Source organism: Anthonomus grandis, chromosome 11 (genome assembly GCF_022605725.1).
Source record: "Anthonomus grandis grandis chromosome 11, icAntGran1.3, whole genome shotgun sequence".
In the NCBI taxonomy this organism is placed as follows: domain Eukaryota; kingdom Metazoa; phylum Arthropoda; class Insecta; order Coleoptera; family Curculionidae; genus Anthonomus; species Anthonomus grandis.
Window position 1 is genome coordinate 10357566 of NC_065556.1, and position 18023 is coordinate 10375588.

Sequence of the window (18023 nt, forward strand, 5' to 3'; positions counted from 1 at the left end):
GATGTGTGGAAGCTAACAGGTGGTTCGCAAACGCCGACTTTGTATCACGGACGTCTGTATTTTTAAATTTCTCAAACAACGCTACATGTTCTTTAACGCGTGTAGAAATTTTTCTTCCAGATTGGCCAATAAATACAGCGTCACAATCCCCACATTTCAAAGAGTAAACCTCTGATTTTGAAAAGACATTTGCCTTGTCTATCACGCTCACTAACTGTTTTTTTAAATTATTCGCGGTTTTGAAAGCGATTTTGATATTAGAGGTCTTAAAAAATTTAGCTAAATTTAATGAAATTGAGCCGAAAAAGGACAAAGATCTAAAGGACTTTGTCGTCTTTCCCATGAAGAAGGTTGTAAGTCAACCTATATTTATTTAAGAACTTAAAGTATAATTTGTTAATTAAGTAAAGTGGGAATCCATTATTAAAAGCAATATGTTTTATAATATTAAGCTCTTTAGCAAACGCTTCCTTTGACAGGGCGATATTAAAAAGTCTATAAAAGAAAGAATTGAAGGAGGCAAATTTGTATGGATAGGGAGAAATAGACGCATATTGAATGACATTATCAGTAGTTGTGGGTTTACGATATATTTCAAATATTAGTTTATTATTGAGTCTTTCTATAGGGAGGTCTAGGAATGGCAGTTTACCATTTTGTTCTTCCTCAATGGTAAAAGAAATCTTTGGGTGCACAGAATTCACAAAACGAAGAAAATTTGTCAAATCTTCTTTCTGGCCATTCCAGACATTGAAAATATCGTCAACGTACCTCTTATATTCAATGAGAAACTCCCCAAACCTACCCTTAACAATCCTTTCTTCTAGGTTGCTCATAAAAATTTCACATCACAAACATTTTTCAGTGGGGAAAGGCATGAACCCATAGCCAATCCAGAGACTTGTTTAAAAAATTTTTATTATTGAATTGAAAGAAATTTTGATTCACAACAAGGCTGAGCAAGTCCAAGAGGTTATCAACTATAACTCGACTAAGGGAAGATTTTAATAATAGAGTTCTTACCAGATCTATACATTCTGTAGGGGAAATGCTAGGAAAAAGATTTTTTACATCCAAAGAAATAAGTATAGATCCGTCAGGTATGTAAAGATTTTTCAGACTATTTGAGAAATCCACTGAATTTTTAGTTGAATAAACACTCCTAAACTTAGTCACCTCTCTCAAAACTGTGTTTAACCAAGGTGATAAATGGTAGCAGGAGGAATTGATAAAAGAAACTACTGGTCTTATTGGAACATTGTTTTTGTGAATTTTTGGAAGACCGTAGAGAATTGGAGTTCTGGGATTCATAGGATACAGCTTTTCTTTCTTAGTATTAAAGAACTCAAGAGTTAAACTGCACTTGTCCAGCATTTGCTTAACTTTAGTAAAATACGAGTTGGTGGGGTCTCTATTGACTGTAACAAAGTCCTCTGAATCCAAGAAATCCAACACTTTCTGAATGTAATCATTCCTCTTTAGAATAACCAAACAATTACCCTTGTCTGCTTTTGATAATATTAAATCGTTACTTTTGATTTTATTTTTTAAAGAAGTTAAATGTAAGACTCTAATATCAAAATCGCTTTCAAAACCGCGAATAATTTAAAAAAACAGTTAGTGAGCGTGATAGACAAGGCAAATGTCTTTTCGAAATCAGGGGTTTACTCTTTGAAATGTCGGGATTGTGACGCTGTATATATTGGCCAATCTGGAAGAAAAATTTCTACACGCGTTAAAGAACATGTAGCGTTGTTTGAGAAATTTAAAAATACAGACGTCCGTGATACAAAGTCAGCGTTTGCGAATCACCTGTTAGCTTCCACACATCACTTTTCTCCAGAGGTCGGAGCTGAAATACTTCATGAATGCCCTAAAGGGAAAAAGGTTGACCTTCTGGAGAGGATGGAAATTACTAAAGCCAAGAAGAGTCCTGTTCTTGTCTGTGTTAACGACGTATTTAATTTTGAACCCAACCTTATTTTTAATAATCTTATTTAATCAATTTTATATTTACATAATCTCTTCCAACTGAAATAAGTTTAATATTGTGTTAGAATGCCTTGGCTTAACAACAAATGTTTTGAACTTTTCCTCAGTGTTCCGGTAGCCCATAGGTTATAGTCTCTGGCTTGTAAGCTTGTTGTCGCGGGTTCGATTCCCAATAGGTGTGATATTTTACAATTTTTTATTTTTTGGTTCTAAATAACTGTATAGTCATCCTAACCTTAAATGTATGTTTATTTACTGTTTTGCCAACGTTAGTGGTTTTAGTCTTTTTAATGTCCTCTTTTTTTCTTTCAAGACTAATTATTATTGGTTTAGGCCTGATGATGCTCTGAATAGAGCGAAACACGTGTAGCTTTAAGTTAATGTTGTGAGACCGTGACTTTGTGTTTTTCATTGTTTTTCGTCTGTTGACGACTCCAAGTTGATGGGCAGACCTAGAAAATCGTTCGCAGAGTTATGTCCAAAAAACAAAAGAAGACGAGTAGAACCGCTACTTAAAAGCTATTCCATGGAAGAATTATCTTTTGCTACTAATAGGTCAATGCATTTATCAGACAATAAATATTCCACTCAAAATTTAGCCAATAAAAAATGTCTTACAACTTCACAGGCTTTGGCGCTTTTTTACGACATTAATCTTTCTGTCAGAAAATACAACATTTTGCGGTCAGTTGTAAATGCGCTTCATCCAGACTGTTTCCCGAGCTACTATTCAGTCTAATAATGAAAAAAGAATATTTACCAGACAAAATTAAAGTAACTGAAACCTCCGCTGAAGTCGACCTTCAACAACTTTTGGAAATAACCACGGATAGCATTTTCAAAACTTTAAATTTTAATAATATTCAAGACCACCACCTCAAACTTGTTTATAAGTGGGGTTTCGATGGTAGCTCGGGACACAGTCTCTATAAACAAAAATTTTCATCGGCAACAGACACGGATGAATATATGTTTTTGACAGCAATGGTTCCGCTAAAGTTACTCGACCTTGACAACCACGGCAATGTGATTTGGGAGAATCCAAAACCGTCATCTACATTTTACTGTCGGCCGATAAAATTTATGTTTGCCAAAGAAAACTCGGAAGTTGTTCGTAAGAAAGAAGAAAAAATATCCAAGTTAGTAAGAGAGCTTAAAGAATATAGAGTTCCCGTTCAAGAAAACACTATTCTTGTTTCCTTTGAAATGATTTTAACAATGTTTGACGGCAGTGTTGCAAATATTTTGTCCGATACAAACTCCACTGCAAAATATATCATTTGTGGAGCCAGTCCCAAAGAAATGAACACCGATGATGTTCTGGAAAAACCTCCCAAAGAACAAAATTATCGCTTTGGTAAATCAACTCTCCACTGTTGGATAATATTTTTTTAGTGTTTGCTGCACATTGCATACCGTTTGCAAATGAAAGTATGGCAATTTAAAGGTGACGAAAATAAAAAAAAATAGAAAACACCAAAAAAGTTATCCAAGCTAATTTTAAAAGCAAAATGGGTCTGATAGTAGATAAACCAAAACCTGGGTATGGCTCCACAAATGATGGAAATACTGCCAGGCGCTTCTTTCAGAATTCTGATTTAAGCGCCGAAATAACAGGCATTGATAAAGGCTTAATTGAAAAGTTTCATTTAATGTTAAGAATATTGGCATCTGGTCGTAAAATTGACGTAACAAAATTTAGGGTTTTGCTTAATGAGGCCCGCCTTTTGTACTTAAGCCTTTATAGCTGGTATTACATGCCTAGTTCTGTTCATAAAGTCTTAGTCCACGCGTGCGACATTATTGGCCAGCTTTCAGAGGACGCGTTAGAGGCTAGGCATAAGGAATTTCTAAAAATCCGGCTGTGTAACAGTCGTAAAACTTCAAGAGCAGATGCCAATACTGACATTATAAAAACTCTCTTACTAACTTCGGATCCTCATTTATATACATATAGACGATCTTAAATTAAAAACAAAAAAACTGCCCGTGACGATGAAATTAAAAAATATCTGATAAATGAATAATCCCACGATTCTCATTCATTTTTAGATATAACGGAAGCTTTAGATACTGATACCGAAACAGAAACTGATAATTCAGACTAAATTTTAAGTGGAAAATGATTTAGAATTACATTCTTTAAGTTTTTATATAGGTATATGTAATTTTTATTTTTGTTAATAAATAATTTGATCTTTTATATATTTTATTACCTAGATAAATTTTTTCAAAAAAATCGAAAATACAGTTTTTTTAACTACGTATTTATTATTAAATAATTTCAATTACCCGCCTATACTCCATACCTTTTTAAAATGCTATAAAAACACCTTATTAAAAATATAAGGGTATAAATGAAGCTGTATCTATATCTATAGATATAGGTATTTACATACTATAGGTTTTATAATAAACATAAATTCAACTTTATTTTGCTCAAACAAATACCTACACCTACATGATAGCCAAATATGGTTTATGTTCTAAACATTTTCTTAACACAACCACAATTATTCTAGTTTTTATGGCATCTCTGGAATAGCTGGGTGACACTACAACAATGTCAGGAAATGTCTCGATACCAATAAAATAAACAAACACGCCAAAAATTTACCAACACAAAATATTTCGAGACTTTTAATAATTAAATGTTTTTTTTTCGTTTTTCTCCTTTAGATAATCACAAAAGTAAATAGGGCAATTTAATCAAGAAAAAGGGCTCTTTTCAATGAGAGTTTAAAAAAAGTGGCTTTCCATTTGAAAAAAAAAGTTGGGGTTAATTTGCACCCCCCTGTAGGTGAAAAAATACAAAAACTATCTTGAAATGTGAAAAAAAAATAAACAAAAATCGACGGGTCTCAGGAATTTTGCGAGATAAATTTTGATTAGTTTTAACTGAATTTATTCCAGTTAAAGTCACCACACTGTATAACATAAATTATTATACTATCCCAAATCGTACCTACCCACCAAAAAAAAAAAAAGAATTAATTTTTTTCACTGTTCGGGAATATCTAAATAACACTTTCAATGAGGATGTTATTGGCCTGCGACACGTAATAAATTGGGCACCAAGGTCTCCTGATCTCTCTCCCAACAATTTTTTTCTGTGGGGCCATTAAAAAAATAAAATTTACGAGGATAAGAATTATTCGACTCTCGAAGAGTTAAAAAATGCGATTTTGATGGAATGTAACAAAATCTCAGTTTATCAATTAGCGAATGTTAGAAATGGGTTTTATGACCCTTTCGGGTCATTGCTTAGCAGCTTACGGAGGAGTATTTGAACATTTGTAATGATTATCTTGTTGGTTGCAGATTTTGGTGCTCTTTAAATTATTCTAATACATTTTTTCTCTAAAATAACTGGGAGAGCCAATATTTGACCCTATTTAAAATTACCTGGGATTTCCATGTCCCGCCTGGCGGCGCATGTTTCCCTGTGTGAACTTTTCGGCGGTTTTCCCAGCAATATTTTTTTAAAAATTTTTTCTATATTTTTAATGTTTGCCGGTATCAGGTCGTAAAATTTAGGTGCCAGAAATGTCATAAAAGGTTGTCTTGAGTCACATTTGGATTGTGGAATATTTCGGTTACTGTTTGTAATAGCCTGCATGTTCCATTTGATTTTAAGTATTTACTGTTATGTACAAAACTACACACTGCAAGGATATATAAGGTTTTTTATATGATCTATATCTAGAGAGTATACAGGGTGTCCAGGATAAGGATGAACTGCATGGGGATCTCGGAAACGGTAGGAGATACGAGGTAGGTTAAATTAGAGAAAAGTTGCGTAATTAAAAATTAAAAATAATTTGCGATCTTTAATTAAATACAGTTTCAACCATTTTAAAATTCCGAATAGTTCCGGAGATATAGGGGAGGTGGTATAGTTGTTTATGTAAAATCATGTATCGACTATCGCGAAGTTCTTAAGGAAACATGCGATTATCTTGAGCATGTCTGGATCTAATTAAAAGTAAATAATCAAAAAGTTTTAATTGGTAATATATATCGTCCTCCCAAGAGCGACATACATCTATTCTATTCCTGTCTTGAAAATATTATGACCGACTTTTATGTTAACTATAAGTCTATTTTACTTTTGGGTGACTTTAATATAAATTTTTTAGATTTGAATTTTAAGGTATCATTAAGCGAAATTGCTGAATTATATGGTTTGCAACAGCTTATAACTGACCCTACCAGAATATCCAACACCACTATGTCTTTAATTGATTTACTTTTCTCAAATTTATAGTCTACCTTTTACTTACTTTTTACTACTAGTTTTACTTGAAAAGCTTACCTATCGTACTGATGTGCATAATCTTAATATAAGACGTAAAAATCTTTTAACAATTCCTTGCCATAGCAAAGAACTCTTTAAGCGATCCTTTTCTTATGTCGTACCAAATTTGATTAATAAGTTCAAAGTAATTAATTTTACTGTCACTGAAAAAACTTTTAAATTAAAAACCAAGCTTCTTCTTTTAAATCAAACTTCATTTTTCTTGGATTCCCTTTCTTTATTAAAATACTACGCACATGCTAACTAACTGAATGCAACGTAAAATATTCTATTAACATTTATTATTCAAAAATTAACTGTTTAAAAAAAGAGAAGAAAAAGGGAAGAAAGGAAAAGAGAAGAAAAGACAATTTTTTTTCATTCCGTTTCATCCATTTTTTCTTACTACTGCTTTTTCCCCTCATAAGTATATGCCTACCTATTTGTTTTTTTTTAGTTTGTCTATAAGAATTGTTTTTTTTCTCTCACTTCTTCTATTATAAGCCTTAACAGAATCCAGGAAGTTGTTTCCTTCTTTTCTGGAAGTCTGAATGCATGGCTTATTAGTTGCCTTACTTGTGTTAACTAAATTCTTTATATAACCTATTGTTTTTAATATGCTCTCTTTGTTTAACATTCTAATATTCAATTCCATGTATATAATCATATTACCTTCTGTAATTATGCTTTTTTTTGTATTGGTGGCTAATAAACGTCTTATTATTATTATTATTATTATTATTATTATTATTATTATTATTAATATTATTATATCCGGAAAAAAAGAAATTTGGCTAAATAATTTTTATTTTTTACCAGCTCTATTTTAGCAGATACCAAAAAACCGAAAGCACTCTTTTATTGCCTATTTGAGGTATAAATAGTTTGAATTCGACGTTTCGTCTCTGAGTTATCATCAACTTTTACTCTTTATACGGATTAAAAACAAACTCCACCCTCTGTATGAAAGCCTATTTAATGACAATTACGACGATGTGTCACACATATTTAAAAAAAAAAATTTATTTAAGGTTAAAAAGTCAGTTTTTATAAAAATTTGTTGTTTGTGTCATAGTAGGCCATGACGGAGCATTCAAAAAATATTTAGCGCTTACTCATATTTAAAAAGAGCAAGGATTAACTAACTAAAGCATTTTGACATTTGCTCTCAGCTTTTACTTCAATAAAGGTTCGTCTTCAAAAGTTTTTTTTGAAATAGCGTTAGTTTTTAATTAATTAAATTACAACTTTAACAAATTAAATTACAAAAAACCATTTATAACATATGCTCAATATTAGTTCACTATTTTCCATGCATAGATAAGCTCGTCTTAAAGTTGAGTTTAGTACGTTTATAAGCATATTAGGGGCTATGCTATTAATAGCTTCGACCACTACTACTAAGTGGAAGGCTGTCTAGTCGCTCTTCTAAACCATTTTGAAGCAAATTTAGGTAACGATTAGATGTCAGCGAAAATTAAAAGGCTTGTATTTGTTCTTTTTCAAAACAAAATGGACGTTGATTTTGGCACCTCTGTATTTTTTTCTATTTTCGTTGTTGATGTAGGATCTTCAAAAACTGACTGAGTGTTGTTATTTCTTTTTCTTCATTTGAAATTGAAATTTGTCAAACAGTGGGCTGCCAGAGGCAGTTGTGCATGCATATAGATCCCGATGGACCCGTCATAGGGTTACCAGAGCCAAATGGCCTTAGAAAAACCGATAAGGCTCTCTGGTGTAAAGGACTTAAAGTCGCTCGGTGCACCGAAGGTGTTACCCAAATATTTAAAACTGGCGCGCGTGAGTGCTGGGCACTCCCCGACCACGTGGTCTACGGTTTTATGCTCCTCACAGCACCACCGGCATTCCAGGTTGTCCGCAATGCCGATGGTATGGAGGTGGCTTATTAAGTGCCAGTGTCAGGTTAAAACACCTGTTAGTAACCGAATTTCGCATCTTTTTAGGCGTAGTAGATATTTGGTGAGACAGGCAGAGGGCCTGCCTATGTGCGCTTTGGACTGTCTCATACCAGGAGACTCAGTCCATTTTCGATGGGTCTACTTTCCCTGTAGACCCTTCATTGACGCGACCGTTACGCATTTGGCGATACCGATTATGGGTTCCAGCCCCATCCGGATTCGCACATTCCAGATCCCAGTTTGCAGATCCCAGTCTGGCAAGGTAGTCCGCTTTCTCGCTACCAGAATGGCCTGCGTGGCCAGGTAACCAAACGAGATGAACCCTGCAGCCAACCTGCACCAGTTTCTCCAGGACTTTTATGCATGAGTACGAGCTTGGACCTTACCTTTACGGCAGTAGCTACGTTTACAACGCGCGGATCTATTACGTCCATGGATCAAATGATGATTTAGTACAGCCCGGTTTACAACGATTGATTTTGAGGGTTAAATTAGTCCAGGATTATCTCTAGGATAAAAAGGCAGTTTAAGTAAGTTTAGACGAAGAATTATAGGACATAACCTCTAAAACTTTAAACGTGTTAGTGTTTAAAGATGATAAAAATTATTTCTTTTTCAAGGCTTAAGCTTGTCCTCTGTGTTTTCTTCTTTATTTTTGTGTACAAAAATAAAAACCTCGTAAGCTAACATCCAATAAAATGTCAAAGTTGTCGTTTTAGTACTTCAAGCTAGGTCCTAGGTGTTTACACCGAAAAAAACTAAATTTAATCTACCCTGTTTGGCAAGCATCAAATTCGCGTATCAAATTTTAGTGTGCTGTCGTTTCCATCGAAAAAATCGTCCTCGTGACGTCATTTGATCCAAATATTAAATATTTGTACCCCCGTTGTAAACGTAGCTAGTGATAGCCTTAATGGCAGTTCTGCTATCAGAGCATATTGATACGACTGTATGCGGTGTCCGCAGCTTAGGATTTTTCTGTCCGCATTTCAATACAGCGAATACTGCGGCCTGGAAGACAGAGGCGTGCTCCCCCAGCATAAAGTGTTGATTTAAGGGGTTCTTATTTTAACAAAAAACTGTCTTATAATTTTACAACAATGATTTATTTAAGTGAAAGTTTAAACAATGAACATTGACCAGAAATAGCATATTTTGATAATATAATGTTAATAATTGAAGCTTATTTTGTGTTTTGTTATGTGTTATACTTCTTAACTTCTTTTTTGTTTATTTGAGAACCGATTTGCCAGTTATAGGTTCTTACAACTGCTCTTTAAATAAACACATTAAACTGGATGGCGCCCACAATTTAAAAGGTAAGCATCTCTAGAATAATTCATGCCAACCCACCACCAATTAATGTTCTCCAGACTGATAAACTGCCGTTAGCATATGTGCCACTTTATTCAAGACTTTCAACATCAGTAAATTTTTATAAAAAACAGAAATCTAAATAAAAAGGGGTTACATTGCTCTTGACAATGGCTATCGAAACGAGTCAAGCAAATAAAAGTTTTTAACATACAGTGGAGATTTGGAATTTTTTTTGCTTTTCTTACCGTTAATAATATGATACTCTACCCTGAAGAAACTCAACTCTATAGTAATATCTTAACCACTTTGGCGTTTCCATTATCCATTAGTATGGCACACATCATTAGCAACCTAAATACTACTTTTTGGTCCCTAGATCATTTTGCAAAACTTATTATATACTGGTCCTAGAATATTAAGTCATTACATCTAGCCATAGCGAAACTGCAGCTTTTCAAAATATTATTTTTCGCATATTTAGTTTCTTTACTACACCGGTGTAGGTGTAATTTGTTTGTAGGTGTGTTGTTGTTTGAATTGAAATTTGACAGGGGATCTTTGCTTAAACATGTTGAAAAATGCAGTAGAACCACTGATCCTTGAGATTCTTGAAGGCAATTCTCATGAATTTATTGGAAACAGTTTTTCAACAATATTGGGCAGTGCTTCACTTTAGCAGAAATGTTAGAGAATATTTTGACTAATATTTACCCTAATCGGTGGATTGGTCGTCGAGGGCCTATACATTTAAGTTAAAATAAAAATAAAATGTTACTGACGTTTACCTTATATCATATTTAAAAAACTAGTTTTTTAAAAGAGACGTAGCGACCCAGTTAAAAATATTTAATAACATTAAAAGCTTGTTGTAATTTTCGAAGATGACTTGAGATGAATGCACGCTTTGGCGCAGTTAGAAAAATCCTATTTTGCCCTTAAACCATTGTACGCTAGTAGAAGTATTATTAACTATAATGTATTAAAAAAAATTATGCGAGTCTTTAGTACTTCCTATCATTCAAAAACAGTTCTGTAGATTTATTTTTATAAGTCCGTGTCCATTGCAGGCTAAAAGTTAAAATCAAAATTGCGTTTTCTTACGTTACAGAAAATTGCCTTATAATCTAAAGGAAAAATATGTATTTTTTTCTTGTTTGTCTTTGCTTGTTTTCCAACTCAAAATAAATTTTATAGATCTCACGGTTTTCTTATTATCTGTCTGTTTTCATAATTGCTACAGCCTGGTATATTTTTTCAAAAAAGTAAAGATATATTTATCTATATCTCCTTAAAAGGTTTTTTTTTAATTTTAACCCGGTTGGGTATGACTTGTTGAATGAATAGAGAGAAAGTAAATATTATCAAGTTCATATCAGATGTTTTAATGTTGCAATAGTAATGGGAAATATCTTGTAAATTTCCATCATTTTTAGTATCCAAGAGTAAAGTACAGTCGAGGAGTTTTTGTAATCAATCCAGGCGACTGAAATGATCTCTTTGCTTTTGCAAGTTTGCCTACAATTATAGAATGTACTGTTATAAGCCACATAGTTAAAAAGCTTTTGGAATCTTCTGTGTTTCGGCCTTTGGGAAGCATGTATGTGTTCCTGGATGTAAGGAATTTAGGAATAGTTAAAGGGGTTTTTATTGAAATTGGAAATTAAGCAGCTAATATATCATATGGACTCGTCGAATGCTTCTAATACCAATAGGCATGGATTTTGGCAATAGCCGGAATCTTTCAGTTACCCAAAAATTAAAACAACTTCTTTGATATTGTTGGTGGTGATTTGAATAGGTTCCATTTCGGGTTCTTTATGTTGTTTTGCATTGCTCCATATCATATTCCAAAATGTTCCCATTTTATTTTCTTCCGATAGTATCTCCCTGTCTAACGACTTTATTCCCTCATTAAAAATATGTTGGCATTTGATGCAAATTTTTTGTTTTGCTGTTTTCTCTTGCTACTTTCATTGTATCGCTTAAGTCTGCAATCTTTTGCTTCTTACAGGTCTTTTGGGACGTTTGGAAGCAATACTCGATAGGTAAGTATTAATTGTAAGAATGTCTTAGAGGTAGTTCGTCTTTAAAAAGCAAAGTTATCCAGATATGTCCTAATAAGTTTATTTTAAAGAGTCTTTTTTACGGGTAATTACACATTAAACTATTCATAAAATTAAATAAAGTGATAATTTAAAAGTTATTTAAGAATTTATGATTTTCAGAGGCGTTCTTTGGGGCTTTATAACTCAGAAGAAACTACAAATATGTAAAAATTTTCCTTTTTTTTCTTGCAAGTTATCTGAAAGCGGGAAATTGCCTCCATAGGTACTTTGGGACACTCTATATAAAAGCTGTATATAAGTTGTCAATTTTGTGGCCATAACTACCGTTCACGTTTTTTATTGTGGTATAAAATCTACCTTCTTTTAAAATTAAATATACTTTTTTACGTACATACCATTTTTAGTTAAGTGGTTTTTAAAATAAAACTGAAATAAAAATCGTCGCCATATGCAAACTAAATTAATTGTCATGAAAAATATACTCCTTAAATAAATAAAAAAAAATAGACGATCAAATACCAGTAGTGGTTGGTCATGCTCGAATTGATTTTCTTCTATTCTATGTTTACAGTCGGTCACCAAGGTAATACCCTTATTTTAACCTGAAAATCGTCACTAGTCTTTATCATATTGTGGCCCTAATAAAAAATGTCTTTATTTAAAATTCGAAATTTTTGGACAACACACAGCGAACACGACGAATCTTTTGACCAAAACTCTCTAATCGTTCATAAACTTAATTCTGATTTCGATGTGATTATTACGGCAAGCCATAGCGGGATTTTAAGAATCTTTAACCCAAATTGTACGCTTATAGATAATGGTGGTTATCAAGGGTTTAGTCCCAATGATTTAGTGGTAGAAAAAAGTTGTGATAGTCCAATTTTGCAGGTTGCTACAGGAAAGTTAGTTTTGTAAGTATTTTACTTCTATATTTATAGACGTCGTTTATTATACTTCATATTTTATTATGATAGCTACTAGATTTTTTAAAATAGTTTACTGTTTAATAATGCATAAAAATAGATACTAATTACTACTTTTTATTTAAATACAGAGGAAATCCGTCAACTCAACTTGCTGTCCTTCATCCTAGGTCACTAACAGTTTATTCTTTAGTTTTCCATGCTGGAAAGACGGATCACGGTAAGAGTTTCCTTTATTATATGTTAATGAATATAATATTCTATTATCATTTATTTAAGGATTTTTGATTAATAATTCGGCTTATACTTGTATCATAAGTATTATTACCTTAAGTACCTTCTATTCTTACATAGAGGGTGTCTGAAAAAGGTCTTAAGTAAATGTTGGCGCTGGTGAAATGAGAATTTTAATATTACTTGTCTGGATTTCTTTAGGAACTGTTAATACTATTTTGCCGATATTTGGTACATTGGAATAGTTTAATGGGTCAAAAAACCCATGTCACAGTAATGCTTAATACCTGTCCATGAGTATAGAATGTGGGCTTTTTAAAAATAGTTTCATATTTCTAGGCAAATGGAACAAAAGGGGTTTGGGTACAAAATTTAGGTCAACCAGTTCGTTTGCTTTAAAAACAGGTAGTCTTGATAAGATCCACAGTTGTTTTATCTAAACATCAAGGACATAATGTCTACAAGATCTTCAAAAAATTTCATTTAGTACAAAGCTGCCTAGTTTGAGCACTAAATAGCGCTGAAGTGGCAATGTTTAAATGTTATTACATACACCCTGTATATTATATATATTCATGTACTAGATTTGGATAACGTACAAGAAAAAAAAATTTTAATAAATTTTTCTCTAACTGGTATAAGTAATTGTGGTATAAGAATGTATTAATTTATTAATAAAAGAGGTTATTAAAAAAATAATAATATAAATAAAACTTTATAAGGCAGGTATATCTTCTACTTTGTACTACCATTATGTGTATTGAGTGTTTTATTTATACATAAATTTTTATAATAATACAAATATTAGTTATCTTCAATTGCTATGTTTATGTATGAATTTTCTTCTATTTATTGTACGGAATGATGGCATTTTATTTTCTTTTGTCTTATTAGATCAATAATCAAATTCATTTATGGAGTATTTAGTCAGAATTAATTAGATTGGGGACTTAACATTATACATTCCAGATAAGGGTAAAGTTGTTATATTCTCAATGTAATATGTGTTACGTGGACAAAGCTAAAGAAAAATGTAAGTAATAGTTAATGAACATCTAAAATAATTACTATATATTATTTTCATAATCAATACTAAGTCTCCTTTCGCCAACCACATTCTATATTATTATATAATATTTGACCATAATTAACATTCCCCATTTCAATAAAATCGATTTCAAAATTTTACCTTAACCGTAAACTAATATTATCGTTTCGCGTTATCGATAAGTGACCAAATTTGTTCAATCTATTATAAAGCCCCAAATTTTTTCACTTGTCCATCTAGAATTGATTCTGTAAAATTCCTTGTAGAAGTAAGTATATGAAGCATCCAAAGCTACGCAAGTATTCTGAGTACTTTAATAGTATTGTTATTACTATTAATTCCTATATTAATAGAAATTATATTGTTATACGTATACTTCTTTTTTATCTCCCCTCCTACATCTCGTTTTGCAGCACCTTAGCTGTGTTAAAACATATACAGGGCGGGCCAATGAAAACTTTCCAACCCAGTTTTTTTAAGTATTTTATAAAATCTAAAAAAATGCTCTTATACATCACTTTTTGATTCGAGGGGGACCAATAAATTTACAACGCTCCAACTTAACCTACGCGGGGGTGGGTATCAGCCTGGGTATCAAAATCTTAAATAAGAATAGGGGACAAGTAGCACCTTATTTTAAAGGTCTTTCTATTTGATCTCCCGAGCTTAAAAGGTTTGCTATTTTTTTCGCAATGTGGCAGCTTGTCAACATTTTGCTATTATGACTATTGTATAAAACACAACTCTTAAAGATATTTTAATTCAACAATTTAAACAGCTTGCATACGTTAATTTTTGCTACTAAAGGAACAAATTAATTTAATGTTTTTAAGCCCCCAAGTGCATCATCTACGTGGTAGTTACTGTCAACCCTAAGATGTTAAATGGGGATGAGGGTCGAGTTACACCTTATTTTAAAGATAATTTTTATTGTGATTATAGATATATAAGTTTAAAACGACTGTTTTTAATTCCCGCAGGCAGCTCGTTGAAATTAAAATAAAGAAGAAACTAAAATGATATTCTGAAAAATATAATTAATGGATTATAATGTATTGAAATAACAATAAAAATTGAAATTCTTTAAATGTTTTAAACTAAATTTTATAAGTTTCGGTACGATATTACAATGTTATCATAAACATTGCTTACTAAATCGGTTATAAACGTTGTTCTTTATAAAGAAAGTCGCAGCCCAAAAAACTTAAAAGGTATTTCAGTAGTATTTAGTGCGATTTAGGCATGTCTAGCATCAGACAATTAGTGAATAAGTTTTTCGGAAACTGGGACAGTGCAAAATCAAAAGCACAATCTGATTTAAGTGCAATCCCAATCAAGTGCAAACACATTCCAAATTGCTATGTTAGGTCACATTAACATGGATAAACCTCAAGTACCAGGCAATTATCTGAAGTTTCTGGCATCTCGTGAACAAATATAAGAGGGATTTTAAAATCTCACACTTTTTTTCAAAATAAAATTACTCCACGAACTAAATGATGATGATTATGACCGACGACTTCAATACGTCGAAGTTATGAGTGAAAGATGTATTGGAAATCCACTTTTTCTGTACAATTTTTGTTTTTAGGATGAATGCAAATTTTTTTACATGGATTGGGCGACATCACAATTGTAGACATTAGAGCGATTCAAATCCCCATTTGTATAGAGAAGCCCACACTCAATATCCAGAAAAAATTAATGTCTGGGCTGGTATCTTGGGCAAAAAATTAATCGGGTCATTTTTTTTACGAGGCAAACTGACTGGAGAGATGGATTTAGCTCTGCTTCAAGAAAATATAATTCCGAGAATGAGAGAGATAATCACCGAAGATGAGAATTTGGCCAAATAAAATGTCTTTTTCGACAAGACAGTCCTCCACATCATTACGTAGCACCTGCTCAATGATTTTTAAATGAGGAAGTCAGGAACCTATCGAATGGCCTGCCAAATTGTCGATTTTTTCCTTTGTTATTATTAAAACGGAGCCGGCTTCTCTTCCAAGGACTTCCAAGAGCGGCTTTCCACGGAGTGTGAAAGGATCGGTGAGAATGTGTTGCAGAATGTAAGAGAAGAAATGGAAAATTGATTTTATCACTATATGAATGTTAATGGGGGTCGCTTTGAACGTATTATTTAATAATTGGAGTGAAGATTCGTGTGTGTTGTTTTCTGTAATTATGCAACTGATGCTTTTTTTGCGTGTTTGTTTGTATCCTAGCCATCTGAAGTCTCAAATCCGAGATGAAACGTCATGTTATCACTAATAAAATAAATAAAGAGAAAGTGAGGCTGTATTTTCAGAAACTTTTTATTTATAAAAAATAATATTTAAAAAGTTTATTAGTATTAAACAAAACAGGAGTTTAGTTTTTCTTTTGTAGCAATGATAGTTGTTTATTTTTAAATGATTATTTCGTACTAATAATATTTAAGTCAATTTTTATTGCGTTCATTATTCTTACTTTAAAATTAATTTTGGCAAGCTGTCACAGTGCGAAAAATAACAACATACCCATTAAACTTGAGGAATAGAATTAGAATAGAAATACATTTAAAATAAGTTGCTACTCGACGCCTATATACCCATAAGATTTTGGAGTTGATACTCACCCTCGCGTAGGAGTTGAAAATTATAAATTTATTGGTTCTCCTCGAATCAAAAATTGGGCGTTTTTTTAAATTTTATAAAATACGAAAAAAAACTGGCGTGGCAAGTTTTCATTGGCCCACCCTGTATAGTCACAAAAATAGCAATACTTTATTGCTATACAGGGTCTTTGGAAGGTGAATAGCCAAACGGAAATGGTGAATAGGTGAGGTTACTGGTTATTTAAAACGCATAGTATTTTTTTGTTTTTCCTCAAATTTAAGGGGCAATATATTTTTTCCTTTTTTTATTAGATTTTCCCCGTTTTTTTACTTTAACCTTCAATTTTTTTAAAATTTTTGGTCAAAATGGCGCAGAATTAATTTTACTTTAAAGACTAATGTTATCTTATTCAGACTTAGGTAATAACTGAGAAAAATATTTAAAGAGAAACTAAACTTCCTCAAATCAATAGAAAAAAAAATGCTACGTCAACTTTACAATGGAAAAAAAACTTAACCTGTTACCTGTCACTAACCATAATACGAGTATTATTTATTCGAGACTTGTCTTTCTCCTCTACTTCACGTATTTTTAACTCCGCTTTACGCATATTGTTTTTGTTGTTCATTTTCGTTAAGAGAAACTGGTAGTCTAAATCGCCGTATACCTGGAGTTCGCAGACAACGTAATGTTGCTGATGATAAACGAATTCTGGAAGCTTTTGACGAAGATCCCACAACGAGCATCCGGACCGTAGCTGCCAATCTAAACCTAAGCGTATGGAAGGTCTGGTCTGTTTTTCATGCCAACGGAAAGCATCCCTTTTATTTAACTCTCGTGCAACATCTGGAAGAAAACGACTACCAAAGACGCATTCAGTTTTGCCGCCTGCTGCTACATATGGACATGGATAACCGCGATTTCTTAAAAAACATACTGTGGACAGATGAATCCAAGTTTTCACCTTTCATAATTTGCATTATTGGGCCCCAAAAGAAGAAAACCCAAAAATGAAGAAAGCCGTGTCCTTTCAAAGAAAATTCTCAGTTAACGTTTGGGCGGGCCTAATTGGTAATACCCTTATTGGTCCACATTATTTACCGAATAATTTGAATGGGGATAATTATCTAGATTTTTTATTAAATGATATGCCCGAACTCTTGAACGGGGTTCCAAATTTTCTCAATGAAGAACAAATGACGTTCCAACACGATGGGTGTTTAGCGCACTGGAGATTGACGATCCAGGAGCACCTAGACAATGCGTTTCCCAATACTTGGATTGGCAGAGATGGCCATATCCCATGGCCTGCAAGATCACCGGACTTGACGCCGCTTGATTTTTACGTCTGGAGCCGTGCAAAAGAACTTGTGTATTTCGAACCTATAAATACAAGGGAACAATTGATAGGAAAAATTAATGACGCTTTTGTAATAATGAGACGGGAACTAACATTACAGTATACCACAAGAGAAATAAGAAAGCGATGTTACGCGTGTATTAGAAATAATGGCCATCAATTTGAGCCTATAAATAAACGATTTGAAGTAAAAAATACGTTTTTTTAATAAACCTGTAAAGGAAAAGGTCATGGAAACGAAAGGACACAATAGATTTAGCTGTTTTA

At 32.7% G+C, this 18023-nt stretch overlaps 1 protein-coding gene across 1 annotated transcript in view; it reads left to right on the forward strand.

Annotated features, from left to right (window-relative positions):
- The first annotated feature begins 12233 nt into the window (after positions 1 to 12233).
- The window catches only part of LOC126742582 (protein PTHB1), a 38412-nt gene continuing 32622 nt past the window's right edge, over positions 12234 to 18023 (forward strand). Inside the window, exons 1-2 of the mRNA XM_050449315.1 lie at positions 12234 to 12505; positions 12649 to 12737. Of these exons, the coding sequence (XP_050305272.1) occupies positions 12240 to 12505; positions 12649 to 12737 (355 nt within the window). The 5' untranslated portion in view covers positions 12234 to 12239. The remainder of the gene's footprint in view (positions 12506 to 12648; positions 12738 to 18023) is intronic.